The sequence below is a fragment of the Pygoscelis adeliae genome, unplaced genomic scaffold (genome assembly GCF_000699105.1).
Source record: "Pygoscelis adeliae isolate BGI_AS28 unplaced genomic scaffold, ASM69910v1 Scaffold171, whole genome shotgun sequence".
Lineage (NCBI taxonomy): Eukaryota > Metazoa > Chordata > Aves > Sphenisciformes > Spheniscidae > Pygoscelis > Pygoscelis adeliae.
Window position 1 is genome coordinate 7,397,646 of NW_008824186.1, and position 12,850 is coordinate 7,410,495.

The 12,850-nt window shown below is 37.6% G+C and overlaps 1 protein-coding gene across 1 annotated transcript in view; it reads left to right on the plus strand.

The window, feature by feature from the left end:
- TPCN2 (two pore segment channel 2) overlaps window positions 1-12,850 on the plus strand; it is a 33,739-nt gene that overhangs the window by 3,663 nt on the left and 17,226 nt on the right. Inside the window, exons 2-10 of the mRNA XM_009334590.1 lie at window positions 1,839-1,903; window positions 3,220-3,296; window positions 3,906-4,083; window positions 4,802-4,918; window positions 6,776-6,882; window positions 7,818-7,890; window positions 10,951-11,050; window positions 11,350-11,415; window positions 11,826-11,890. Coding sequence (XP_009332865.1) covers window positions 1,839-1,903; window positions 3,220-3,296; window positions 3,906-4,083; window positions 4,802-4,918; window positions 6,776-6,882; window positions 7,818-7,890; window positions 10,951-11,050; window positions 11,350-11,415; window positions 11,826-11,890 — 848 coding nt within the window. The remainder of the gene's footprint in view (window positions 1-1,838; window positions 1,904-3,219; window positions 3,297-3,905; window positions 4,084-4,801; window positions 4,919-6,775; window positions 6,883-7,817; window positions 7,891-10,950; window positions 11,051-11,349; window positions 11,416-11,825; window positions 11,891-12,850) is intronic.

Genomic DNA, 12,850 nt, shown 5'->3' on the forward strand with positions numbered 1-12,850 from the left:
TGCGGGACCAGCTGCGGCCGCCCTGGCTGGTTGAACGCAGTGAGCCGCTATCGCTGACCTTAGGTGCGAACCTTGCGCTGCTTCAGCCCGAGACTTGATTTTGTTGTTGTTTTAAAATTATTATTTTTTTAAGGTGCTGATAGGGTTTTTTTGTCTAACTCAGTACACGTTAGAGGCCTGACTTCTCAATTCCCCCAGGAAAGGCTCCTTTGGAGACCGCAGGTTCTCCGTTTTCAGGGTATCACATCACTTAAGTGAACCTTCTCTTTTTGTTGCCTGTTTGTTCGATGTCAAAAGCGCAGCGGGGTCTGGGAGAGATCCTGCACGCCCAAACTGAGCAGTGCTTTAATCATCACTTGTGACTAAGTGTCACTTGCTGTGATTAAGAGTTGCAGAATAAATTGGTTTTCCTCGGTAGCATGCATGGAAAATGTGGGTTTTAAAAAAAAACAACAAACCTGAAATTGCTAAAGTAAACATTTCGTAGTAATTTCCTTGTTTTACTTTTATATGAAGAGCAGTTGCTTAGATTCTGCCCTTTCAAAATAGTTGGGATTAATGCTAGGCTTGTGTTGTGTGCTCCACGAACCTAAAGCTTTTGCTGTCCTTGCTATCCTTTTAACTTTAAAAAACTTCATTTATATCTCACTGATGTCATGTCTTGAAAAAGCTCTTTATTGTATGAGCCTCGCTTCTCTCCTGTTTATGCTCAGTCTTTCCTGCAATCCTTAAAAACCGATTGCAATCTTTGTAGAAAATTGATGCCGCTGAATCATGTGGAACTTAAAATCATCTGGGACTCAGATCAATGGTGTTTCTGGTGTTGCTTGATGTCTGGAGAACATTGTGCTAGCACTGGGACTGACTCTTTCTCATTGTATCCCGTGCTGTGATTGCCGTCTCCTGGGAGGAGATGGTATGGAGTGCTCCTTGGGCCTCTTCCCCTCTGTGGGAAGGTTACATTAGCACGTATTTTTCATATCTCTAGCCCCCTCAGCTTTCTCTCTCTCTCTCCCCCCCCCCCCTTTTTTTTTTTTCCATTCCTCATTTTGGCCTTAACTGCCTTTGTCTCTCTTGTTGGCTTAATTGCCAGGTTAGTTACTCAAATGTCCCAATTCAAGTGAATGCAAGTGAACGCCCTTTATTCTTTATGTATATGTCTTCATATGGACTTCTTAGTAATGGGTTTTGAGATGTTGCATAGTAACTGATTTGGTGATATTTTATTTCACTTTGTGTACTTTCACCCCTTTCTATGTCTTGAACTCTGATCTGTTTGGTATGGTAATAATAACTGTCAGGACAAATTAAAAAAGGACTTAATTTTGTTCTCATCTGCCTGGAGATTTCTGTTGGTTTTGGAGAGAATGAGATCAACCTAAAGCTCAGTACCTTTATTAAACAAAAGTAAAAGTGCCTAGAATACTAGTGTCTGATTTTTTCAGCTTCACTTGGCTGTACACTTTGTCAAAGAATAATTTGATTGAAGCTCCATTACGATGTGTGTTACTTAAGGCTTGTCTCTGTATAGAAATATTCTAGTCTTGTGATAGCTATCTACCTACTAGTGTAATCTAGCTACTGAAGCTAAATGTAAGAGAGAACATTTCCACAAAATACAGAAAGATGCATGATATGTTTGAGATGATTATTTATTTAATTTAATGCACGATGCTGCTGACAGAGCAAACTCGGCAGGAGCTGTCTCTTTCCTTTTTGTGTGTACAGTGCCCTTTATCATGAGAACCGCGGTTGTGGAGCTTCTGTTAACTGATAAGTAAGCTGTAGGCTTTATCTAGAATACAGCAAATGATTCTCATTTCTTTTTAACTTCATAGGTACTGGAGCTGATAATAACCTTTATATAAACCAAGCCATAGTATTTATTGAAGATGCAATCCAGGTAAATATAACTTGTTTGTTAGCTATTATGCTTCCTATGCTGGATATTTGTCACGCATTCTGCTAGCTTTTAAATTTTTATGTGTTCAGGCAACTTCCACATAACATCGTGTTGATTTACAAAGCAAAATCAGAATTTCTAATTCCTGTGGTATGCAAGTTTCAGTGAACTTCTGCCTAGGAGGAACATGTTTTTTCACACAATGAAATAGATAGTGTCTTCTCTTCAGGGTCGTCAAAAGAGATGTTGGTTTGTGGGGTGGTTTTCGGTTTTGGGTTTGTGTGGTGGTGGTTTTTTTGTTAGTTTGTTTTTTTGAGTGACTGGCCTTACTGCTAAGAGAAACTATCTGAGCAAACCCTGTAATTTGCCTCTAAATCTGACTACTTGCATAGCTTAAGAGCTGGTAGAGTTAAGGCTAGCTTCCAGCGAGAAGCTGGAACTCTTTTGCTTCAGCTGAACTTGGTGCCTTTGAAAGTCTTCATTCTCTCTTTGTCTCTCCTTTACTGGCCGTTACTGCATATTCCTAGATCCTGTTATCTCCCAGTTATTAGCTGCAGGCAGTGGGAATGCTGGAGCTCTCGTGCAGTTCTTGAGTTCTCTTGCTGCATTCAGATAGCTTTTGGTTGGGAGATTTCTGGGGATCAGATATATTTAAGGTGTGCACACCTTTCTGGAAGCAGATACTTGTCAGCAGAGGCAGAGTAACAGCAGCCCAGGAGCAGCTGCTGAGGAGGGGCTGAGCAGATTTTGGCAAGAGCAGGCCTGTTCTGAAGAATCACAGATACTTCCTTGAACTTAAAGCATGTTTTGTTTAAAGACCTAGGTTGAGGTCTCTTATATTCAAAATTAAATTGTTTGCATCTTATGGCTTTTTGGAAGTGAGAGACAAAAGAAGATCCATGGATAGAATGAATGCTAGGAAGGTAAACTAGCAAAAGTGGGTGGACCGTTTTGGCGAGTAAATAGAATAGGCACTGAGTTATTACAGATGCTGTTATTTGTAATGATGATAATGCTTGCTTCAGATGACTGCCACAGTTTCATTATCTGAGCAACTGTGTGGTCTTTAGATTAGGAAAACTTGATTAAAAACTTTTCCATTGCACGTGTGTAGGCTACAGCTATGGTCATTGGTGACTGACACTTTAATAATTAATAACTTGTACAATAATTTCTTTATCTTATTGTGAAACTGGAATTGTCTCAAGACTTGAGCTTTGTTGATTAGAACTTGGTTTATTTTGGTAACTTGATCTTTGTCTTTGAGACAGACTGAATGCAATGTTTGAATTACCCTTTTTGCTTTCTGCCTTCAGTATCGATCTATAAATCACCGTGTGGACTCCAAGTCCCTGTGGCTTTATCGGTGGTACTATTCAAGAACATGTCAGTGGTAAGAACTTGGTATTCTTTTTGCTTTTTCATTTAGGAGTAAGTCTTTATAAAGAAAGTTATTCTTCATCTCTCTTTTTTGTTAAATAATTAGTTAATTGTGCTTTTATCCCTATACGAACTTACTGTAGGAAGCCAGTGGATTGACTACATGTGAACATGATAGAAGTGGAAAGCAACAAGATACATGAAAGTGTGGTCACGTAGATGGCTCTTTGCAACAGCCATAGGACTGCTGCATGAATGGACTATTGGCATGATTTACAGCACTGTGTGTTAGAGTTTTCCAACTGTCTATTTCTAAACATATTAAATAGTAGCAAGATTGTTTGCTGATGTTAGTTTCAAAAGAATACCACCTGAGGTTATTTGGTGTGGTCAGCAGTTACATTATTCTAATGCAGGCAACAGCATGCTAATCAAGTGCTGCGTTGTGATCTAACCCATTTGTGTTAAATATGATATTATAAAGCTTTGTTTACTTTGAAGAAAATTGCTTTACTGTAAGTATTTTGTTATTCTTTTGACTCATTTTGTGGGTTTGGTGTTTTTTGGGGGTTTGTGTTTTTTTTTGTTGTGGTTTTTTTTAATTTCATCTCTATCCAAACAGGATTTTGAGTTTAACCATTACTATAATCCTGGCTTTGGCTTTCATTGAAAAGCCTTCTTCGCTTACCATCACGTCAGATGTACGATACCGCCTTCCTGCATGGAATCCTCCGTGTGGCCTAACAGAAAGCATTGAGCTGCTTTGCTTTCTTGTGTTCGTGGTTGATGTATCCGTGAAGGTGAGCATCACATTCATCTGGTATTGAATGCAATAATAAGTTTGTTGGGCAGCTCAGTAGGTATAGTCAGTGTGGCTTTTCTCCATTTTATATTTTGGGAGAAATGTCTTGGAACTGTTACTCAAATCTTGGATTTTCATAGTGAGGTTGCTTTGCTATATTAAAGCCTTACTTTCAGGAGAAATTAGAAAGTGCATATTTTCTGAATTAGAAAAATCATTGCTTTTTGTTTTTTAACCTAAGAAATATAAACTCCTGTTTGTGTGGAATAAGTGAAATAAACTTTGCTAAGAATACAGTGATTTTAGCTTAGCTGCTTGTATTAGGCTATAAAAATTGGGGTATATAATAATCCAATGTATGCCAGTTCATTTAAACAAAGCAAAATAAAAATAATCAGAAACTGAACTTTTCTTGGGACATTTGTTTCTGGAAAAATCTCTTTTTATGGTTATTAAGTGGACATTTTTCTTGCGTTCAAAGGATTCCTCTCACACGGCCTGTGTGCACCTCTCGCATCTACTGACCTTTTATTTAGTTCTTGTAGAAAAATTCTCTGATCAGTGTATTTTTGTCTGGATTTCAGGAAGCTCCTTATGAGCACTGATGTAAAACTACAAATACTTGGAAAACAATTGGTACTGACTTGCTAGGGTATTGGAATTTATTATTAAAATAAGTTGCTTGTTTGTTTGTTTTTTTTTTTTCCCCTCCCCAGAGTTACTTAATTGGATGGGAAGAATTTTGGAAAAATAAATGGCTGATGGCTTATATACTGACATTAATTGTTTCCCTTACTGATTGGATTGTATCGCTGAGTTTTTTCTGCACAGAGGTAAGAACTGCTTTCTGCAGAAACAATCAGCAACTTAGTTGTGGAGAGTGGCAAAGGAGAAGAACCTGCAAAGGTTCTGCAGGGCCTATGTGATATATTGGAGAATTAAGGGGGGAGGGTGAGATGGTTCATTTTTGGTCTTGGATAGATGGATAATACACTGAAACACAGAATGTTTGGTGTAATACAGCTTCTCGAGAGATTCTGTTTGATTCTTAATATAAGATACGAGTTCATCAGTAAAATTAAATAAAGCTTTGTTGTTATAGTCTGTCAACTTTCAGATCATAGAGAAAACTCTGGTTGCATAGCACTAATTTTGTCATGCAGTTGGAGAATTATGTTCTTAACTTGATTCAATGGCGGAGTCTCTGTAGTGATGTTGAAGTAAAAGGTAATTGTATATCTTAACAACTGCTTTCTAAGATGAAGCTGTGTCGTGTCCAAAACAATTGTGTCCTGAGAGGAAGGTCAGTTTTATGAAACGGTTCTAAAAGTGCCCTCCTTTATGTAACAATGCAATCTCCCAATTGGTTTTCTCTGCCGTGACATAAATCTGCATGAAATTAGTTGTTTGCTTACAATCATTGTTAAGAAAACACTAATGTGGTAAAAACGCTGGGAAGTGAATGAGGCAGAAATCTTGAATTTTGCTTCTTGTGTAAGTTCTTGTGTCAAAGCCATTATCTGTTGCCTTCAGATAACTTTCAAACCTATTTCAAATTACTGTCTGTATTAGTCAGGATTAGGTTGGATGCAGTTGCTACTATTAGTAACCCACTGTTTAGTTGTTCATGCTTCAGTGGTCATAGTTGACCACTGGTCACCGTTGACCAGGATGTGATGTAGTATCAAAGAGATAATCTTAAAATGTTGAAAGAACGTGTCACTTAAGCTTATAAGCATCTAATTATAAGAAAAGTGCATATGTCCTTTTCATATTCAAGCCAAATAAATATAATGTGGCTGAAAGAAGTTAATTATCTGGGATGAAGATTGTGCTTGCAACATGGGGAATGTGTCCTGGAAAGAAGTGATTGTAAAATCTTTAGGTGTGATAGTGGACAAGTAGTTTGAACAGGAGCCTCCCTTACAAAGCAGTGGCAGAAGGAGCAGTTTAACTGCTGGGATGTATGAACAAGGGAATCGCGAGGAAGAAAGTGATTTTTTTGGCTGTTATGTGTGGCCCTGAGAAGACTGGTCCTAAAATGCAGGATGCTGAAATACTTGAAGTAGCTGATAAGACACAGAAATAACTTGAAGGCTGGCAAGTGTCTTGGATGCAAGAATCAAACAGCTTAATTGCTTTAGTGTATGTTAAGGAAAAGAAAAGCAATCACCTGTTTGAGTCTTGTCAGAGGCAGAAATTGCTGAGTAATAAGCAGGCCCTTTAATTACAAAAAGAAAAAAAAAAAGGCTGAAAATTGAAATCAAGTACTTATTTTCAAAACGTGTGTCTGTTTATTGAAAGTAGCTGGCTATTATTTCCTCTTTTGAAATGGACCTTGGCAGAAAATGTGTAAATGCCATCTCTTGACCTGCTTGTTATGTCTGCTGTGCAGTAAAGTTAGATTGTTTATAATTAGTGGCCTGATGAGGCTATTGAAATGTCAATGTGGATTTTTAAAGCAATCTCTCAATCTCTCACTCTTTTAATGAGGCACCCATAAGTATAAAATCTCTTCTGTGTGTTTTGTGACTTCAGTGGGACAGATTTAGCTTCTGAGCACAGCCTTTTTATGCTACGCTGTTGACTTTGTTGATATGTGTATCAGTGTTTTTTGACAAACTTGTATTAAAAATAGTTGTGGCGCTAGTCATATGGGAACTCAGTGTCTGATCCATTGGTTTTTGCAGAATGTGAGAATAAGAAGAATTCTTCGTCCTTTCTTTCTCCTTCAGAATTCTTCTATGATGAAGAAAACGTTAAAAAGTATCAACAGCACATTGCCTGAAATGGCAAGGTAGGTAATAGCATAGAAAACATCCTTTCACAGCAAGCATGTAGTTACCCTTAGTATTCTGGCGTGTGACATCTGAGTAGCTTCCTTCTTGGCGGTCTAGCTAAGTGGCTGGTGAGATCAGGTAGCAATGGATGGAGGTTGTGTTAACTTTTTGATTCCTTTAGTCTGTAAAATTTCTCTAGAATGCCTATGGTGTGACTCTGTATGTGACAGATAAGGTTTTTGATGCTAGCTGAGTGGTGTTTTTTAATTCTGTATATGTTACATACATCCCTTTTGTAAGGGAAGAACTGAGGCATCATCTGGGCAAAGGTCTATGCCATGGTTCTCCAAGGTAGCATCTCAGAAGTATGGGTAGACACACGCGTACTTGTCTTCCGGTCGTGAGTGCCTCTTTCTTTACAATGTCAGAATGGTTTACTTCAGCTTTTTCATTTCTAAATGTTTTTAGCCATATATGTGTTAAATTTTACTGTCATTAGAAATGTTGAACTGGAAACCCCACTGGTGAAATCGTAACCAGACAGCATGATGCTTTTTGAAAGAGATCTCTTCCTGTGACGTGGGTCGTGTATGTGTACAGCTTATAGAACTCACTGTCCTTGCCTCTTACTTTTTAACTAACAAGTCCCACAAGAATCAAAGGTGTATGCAAGCCAAGATGCTGTATTTTGATTGGAGGGTGTAAATACGGTCCTAACTTTAGAAAAACAAGTGTTGGAATCTCATTGACCTCACAACTGTCTAAGCTTGTGCTGAGGGGTCGTGAACAAGTGTGATTCTTATTCTGAATCAAAACTTGGATCATCTTCTGCTATCTTCATATAGCTTCTTAAAAATACCCCTGGTTTTCTTTATGTGGCATTTTTAGCAAAGGATATTAAGAATAAGATAAAATTGGTATTAATGTGTATGATCTGTTTTCTTTCCAACAGTGTTGTTCTACTACTAGCTGTTCATCTGTCTCTCTTTACCATGTTTGCCATGCTGCTGTTTGCTCGAACAAAGGTAACCAATTATGTTTATGCTGTGGTAGATCTCGGTGTTTTTTTACTTTACTTGCATAGTTGCTGCATGTCTAGTTTTATAATCAAACTAGTGAAACTGTTTTCCCCCTGAAAAAGTCATGTTACCTTGTCAAACTTACTAGGATGAGTTTAAAGTCAATTTAGAGAGATTTAATGTGTGCATAGTATCCATGTGTAGTGCTGTTTATGTAAGTGTGCACTAGAAGGCCCCTTAGGATAGTGTTAGAATCTCCTTATCCTTTAGTGAAGACTTTTTTTTTTCCAGACTGCACTTTTTCTTAAGTGATTACGCTCCTTCCTACTCCACAACTGAAATCTTTCACTCTTGCTGTAAGCTGTGGCGTGTTATTTTATTAGTCTAGCTCTGCTGCTCAGAACGAGGTTAGATGGTTCCATTCTAAAATGTGGTCAACATCTTTATGATTCTGCATATTACTGGTATTGATGCCATTATCACAGGTGAGAAATTTAAAGTCTGTTTATACAAGAGGCTTCCTTATACAATTCTCCAATTTGATCCTTCGAGTTACTTTCTCTGCTTTTGTTGAAACCTTCTATGCTGTTCTGTGCCCAAAGCTCTTAATCTTTTCACTTTTTTGTTTATATTATCACTCATTTCTTTTTTCTTTTCCTTATCTAGCTTTTTGCTAAGGTTAGTTTCCTCTGTTTTCTTATCTTCCAATACTGGTATCCCTGGCCATGCCTTGGTAGGTTCTTGCCTGCATTTCTCCAATGTTTTGGTTTCTGATCTCTTTGTTTTTTCCTCTGTGGGTTGTTTGTGTTTGTTTTTTTTCTCTCTTCCTACTTCCAAAAAGCAAATTTGAAGTTTTGTGGTTAAAATCACTTTTGTGTTCCAGTGCTCTTGGTATGTTCCCTCTCCTGAACTTCCTGTATCTTAATGTTTCATACTCAGATTTATTTTTTTTTTGTCCTTACTTTTTAAGGCCTTCCATAAATGTGTTCCTATGAGTACAAACATTTGTTGCATACTTCTCCCAGTAATTTTAGTCCTCTCCTTAATCTCAAGTTTGCACCTTCATTCCTACTGCAATTTGCACTTGAGCCTGCCTCTAGTCTTCCTTATGATCAGCAAATTCCTTGAATTCCCATGTTATAGAATTTCTGGAATTAGAAGTAGAGCTCTATTTTTTCCCCTTAGTTTAGTTGCATGCTGTATCTTTGTATTATCTCTGTATGTCATGTCTAATTTCAGTTATGAGCTTTCCCAGCAGATGGGAATATAACTTATATACCCGAACCAGTCAATTTTGTGTACATTTAGGTGAAAACAACAAATTAGAGAGCAGTCTTTCTTTCCTTTTTTGATTTGCTAGTCTAATACCCGTGCAAAGTAATTGTATCTAACAAGGCAGAATACTGAAAGCAAGTTCTAAAAATACATTTATTAATGAAATTCACGCCCCTAGATTTTTTCATTGTCTTGTGTATATCCTCTAGAGGTACGTTTTTCCAGTCTTTGCAGCAGATTCAGGGGCTATTTGTTCTGTATTGCCTGATTCATGTTTGTATTGTTTGCACTCTGCATCTTTTTTAGCTGTCTCTACTTGAACTTGGGCAAAAAAAATAAATATGTGAATGATGCAAGATCAGTCTCCCAGTGTGTTTTTGCTGAACATTTTGATACCATCAGAGCTTAAGCAGATCATCTGACATTTCCACTGAGTCACAAAATAATTTTGATGACCTTAGTTGCCAAAGTATTTGCCAATACCTTTTGGGTGCTGTAGCACTGATCTCTCCACCCCCCCTGCCCCAATGTTTAAGCTCTATGTGATGTTTTCACTGATACTGTACATGGCATTTTGAATCTTCATCTTTTCAAAATAGAACAGTTGTATGTTTTCCACCTGCCCAACAACTTCTGTAATGTGCGCTAATGCTGGTTATAGCATATTGCTTTATATTGTGTGCCCTTATCTGTGTAAATATTTATTTCCTCTAAAATCAGGTGAGGACTATCCTTGCACTCATACTTTAAGTACATCTTCACATACGTTATTGAAAGGAGACCTAAAACTTGACTGGCTGTGTTCTGTGTAGATCTTGCTGTAATTAAACAGAAGCCCCTGAGTATGTAAGGGGATAACTGGAGAAAGGGGGAAACTTTCCAAGTAATGGTAGTAACTTTTGTGCAAATAACTAATTCAGAGGATGTTAAGTTTTCTATTCAGAAGTCAAAGGAGAAGTGGGAGACGCATTTCACGCTCAGTGAGTACGCTAGTAGAGCTGTAGGCGTTTGAGAGGAGCTCATAATCTATAGGCAAGGATCTTTTGTAACATGGCAGTCACTGAGGCAGCTGTTCATTACTGAGGAGGCTGCGGGGTCACCCAGATGTTGCCATCCTTGTTTTGTTTCTGTTCTTCAGTATAGACAAGATCTCTTTTAATGTTGTCCTCAAATTGTATTATGCTTTTGGACAAGTCCTGGAGAGTAGTCCTAGAGTATACAATTCGGGGTGATTAGTTTTCCATCTATGCTGAGGTACAGCGTGCTGTAGCAACAAAGCAAGTAGCTTCTACTCTACACTAATTTTTATAATGCAAGTTGACACTGAAGATGGTATTAGTCTGTTTGTGATTATTTTTTTTTTAATATCATGTTTAGGGAGTCCTTTTAGCTCTAATACACTGATATCTCTTGCAGGCTAAGAGGTGATGCTTTTTATATCAATCAAGGGTGGCTTCAGATTCCTATATTGTCTGTTTGTGACATTATTGTTCTTCCTGGGTCTGAGGTGTTAGCTAGACATAACTTCTATATTGAGCCTCCTGTGTCTGTCTTAGCTTGCTGTTCTTCCTTATGTTTTTAATGGCTGTTAATAAGTGAAATGATTGCACTGTATTCCTACATGTTTTCCTAGTTTTTGTGCTTGTCTTGTACTTTTTTCACGGGGTGGATTTGATTGTGTAAGAAATTGATTATTGACTCTTTTTTTATAAATTTTTTTCCCCCTCGCTTGGTAAGACAGTCTTAGTGATTCTTCAATGTTTCCCTAACAACGAACATCTCTTTGACTAGGATGGCCAGCAGGATAAGGAGTGGGTGGGGTATTTCCGGAATTTGCCGGATTCACTGACATCACTGCTGGTCCTGCTAACTACTGCAAATAATCCTGATGGTGAGCAATCTTCCAGAAATAACTCGTCTCTCTTTTCAAAGAATAAGAGAGTAAGATTACCTTCAGACTACTATAGCCATTGTTTCAGCTGATAGTTCTTAGTACAGCCAGAGGAAGGTTCTGTAGATTTTTCATGCCTTTAGTAACTTGATTCTTGCCTTTCCTTTGGTGTAATTGTATATGCATCTCTGAAGTGGAGCTATGTAAGAGCTTTTACCAATTGCCAGAATTTGATAGAGGTCTCCAGTTTTCGTCTTAAGCATTAAATTCCTTTTCCTTTTTCGTTAAATCTGACACAGTGATGCTTCCTGCTTATTCTAAGAATCGAGCATATTCAGTCTTCTTCATACTCTTCACTGTATTAGGTAAGTTATCTCTTGTCTTCAGTAATTTAAATGCACTTTAACTTTGACACTTGTGCATATCAGCTACAGAGTGTTTTATTTTTCTAGGAAAGTTTAATCATAAATTTCTCCTTCTTGTGTTTCTTCTGATTACTGTGTAGTATCTTGCAAGATAATTTTCATAGAAGGCACTTATGAATGGTTTGTTCTTTTTCAGTAACATATCATAGGGGAATGGATACATTATAGTATATTCAAACATTAAAAACATTTTGGAAATCAAACACAAACAATCTTGTGTTTGATTTGGAAATCAAACAAGAAAACTAATCCCTTTAAAATCTTACATGTCACTTACTATATACATTGAAACTTCTTTGAGAAACAGAAATATATTTCAGTAATTCTCACTGCCTCTCTTTCTCCAATAGGCAACTTGTTTCTGATGAACTTGCTTACAGCAATAATATACAACCAGTTTCGAGGATACCTTCTGGTGCGTAAAGCATTCCTAATTTTTATGTTCTACCGTAACTGTAAAACTGCCAAGCCCTGAGTATTACAAGTTTCAACTGTGTATTAAAGCAGTACGCCCATTCGGGTTGTAGATACAGTTTTAAAATACTAAAGGTTCTTTGATGTAGATATTTTTCCCCTTATATGCTGTTGTAGCTTGATCCTCTTCCATGACAAAATTACCTGCTTGTATACTTCCATGTATGCTGTGGATCTGCAACTTTGACTATTATAGGGGGAAAAAAAAATCAAACTATTATAAAACTGAACAAGGACAAGTAACTTAAACTCGGTCCCTGTGAAGAAAACCTGCTGTACTATTTAAATAGCTATTGTTGAAATCCTAGCACTTAATTTCTCTGAGTAGCACAGCATTAGAAGCCTTTGATAAAAAAGCATCGCTGAATAAAAGATCTTCACATTTAGGATTTTTTACTTCATCCTTACCATGGTGGGTGGGTGTGATGTTAGAATGATTAGGGCAGTCTTCTGGCTCTAAAAGTTGATCTTGAGCCTTGTGATTGACTTGCACCAGAAGCAGTTGCCAGTAGCTATAGTAGTTATTCTTGGTAGTATTCGGTCTCAAATAAAAGGAACCTGCGCTTACTCTCCATGCAATGCCAGTCATCCATGTAATACTTTAGCGTGCTTCTGGAAGACGCCTGATCATATGTGATTCTCTCCATTTTGTGAGATGTGAGTCTGATGTGTAGTGTAATGACCTCTTTTGACTCAGGTGTCTATATTAAAGAACTAAAAGCTGACAAAGTAAGTGTACTTTTGCATGTTGTTCAAGGAGTGCGCAATCTGTGGTGACGATTAAACTCATCACTAAAAGTTCTTTCTCCTTTATGAACAAGCTGTGCAGCGTGCTTTGTTGCATTACGTACAACAGTTGTTTAATCTCCAGCTGGGAGTGTAGTCAGGATTCCCTTAGCAG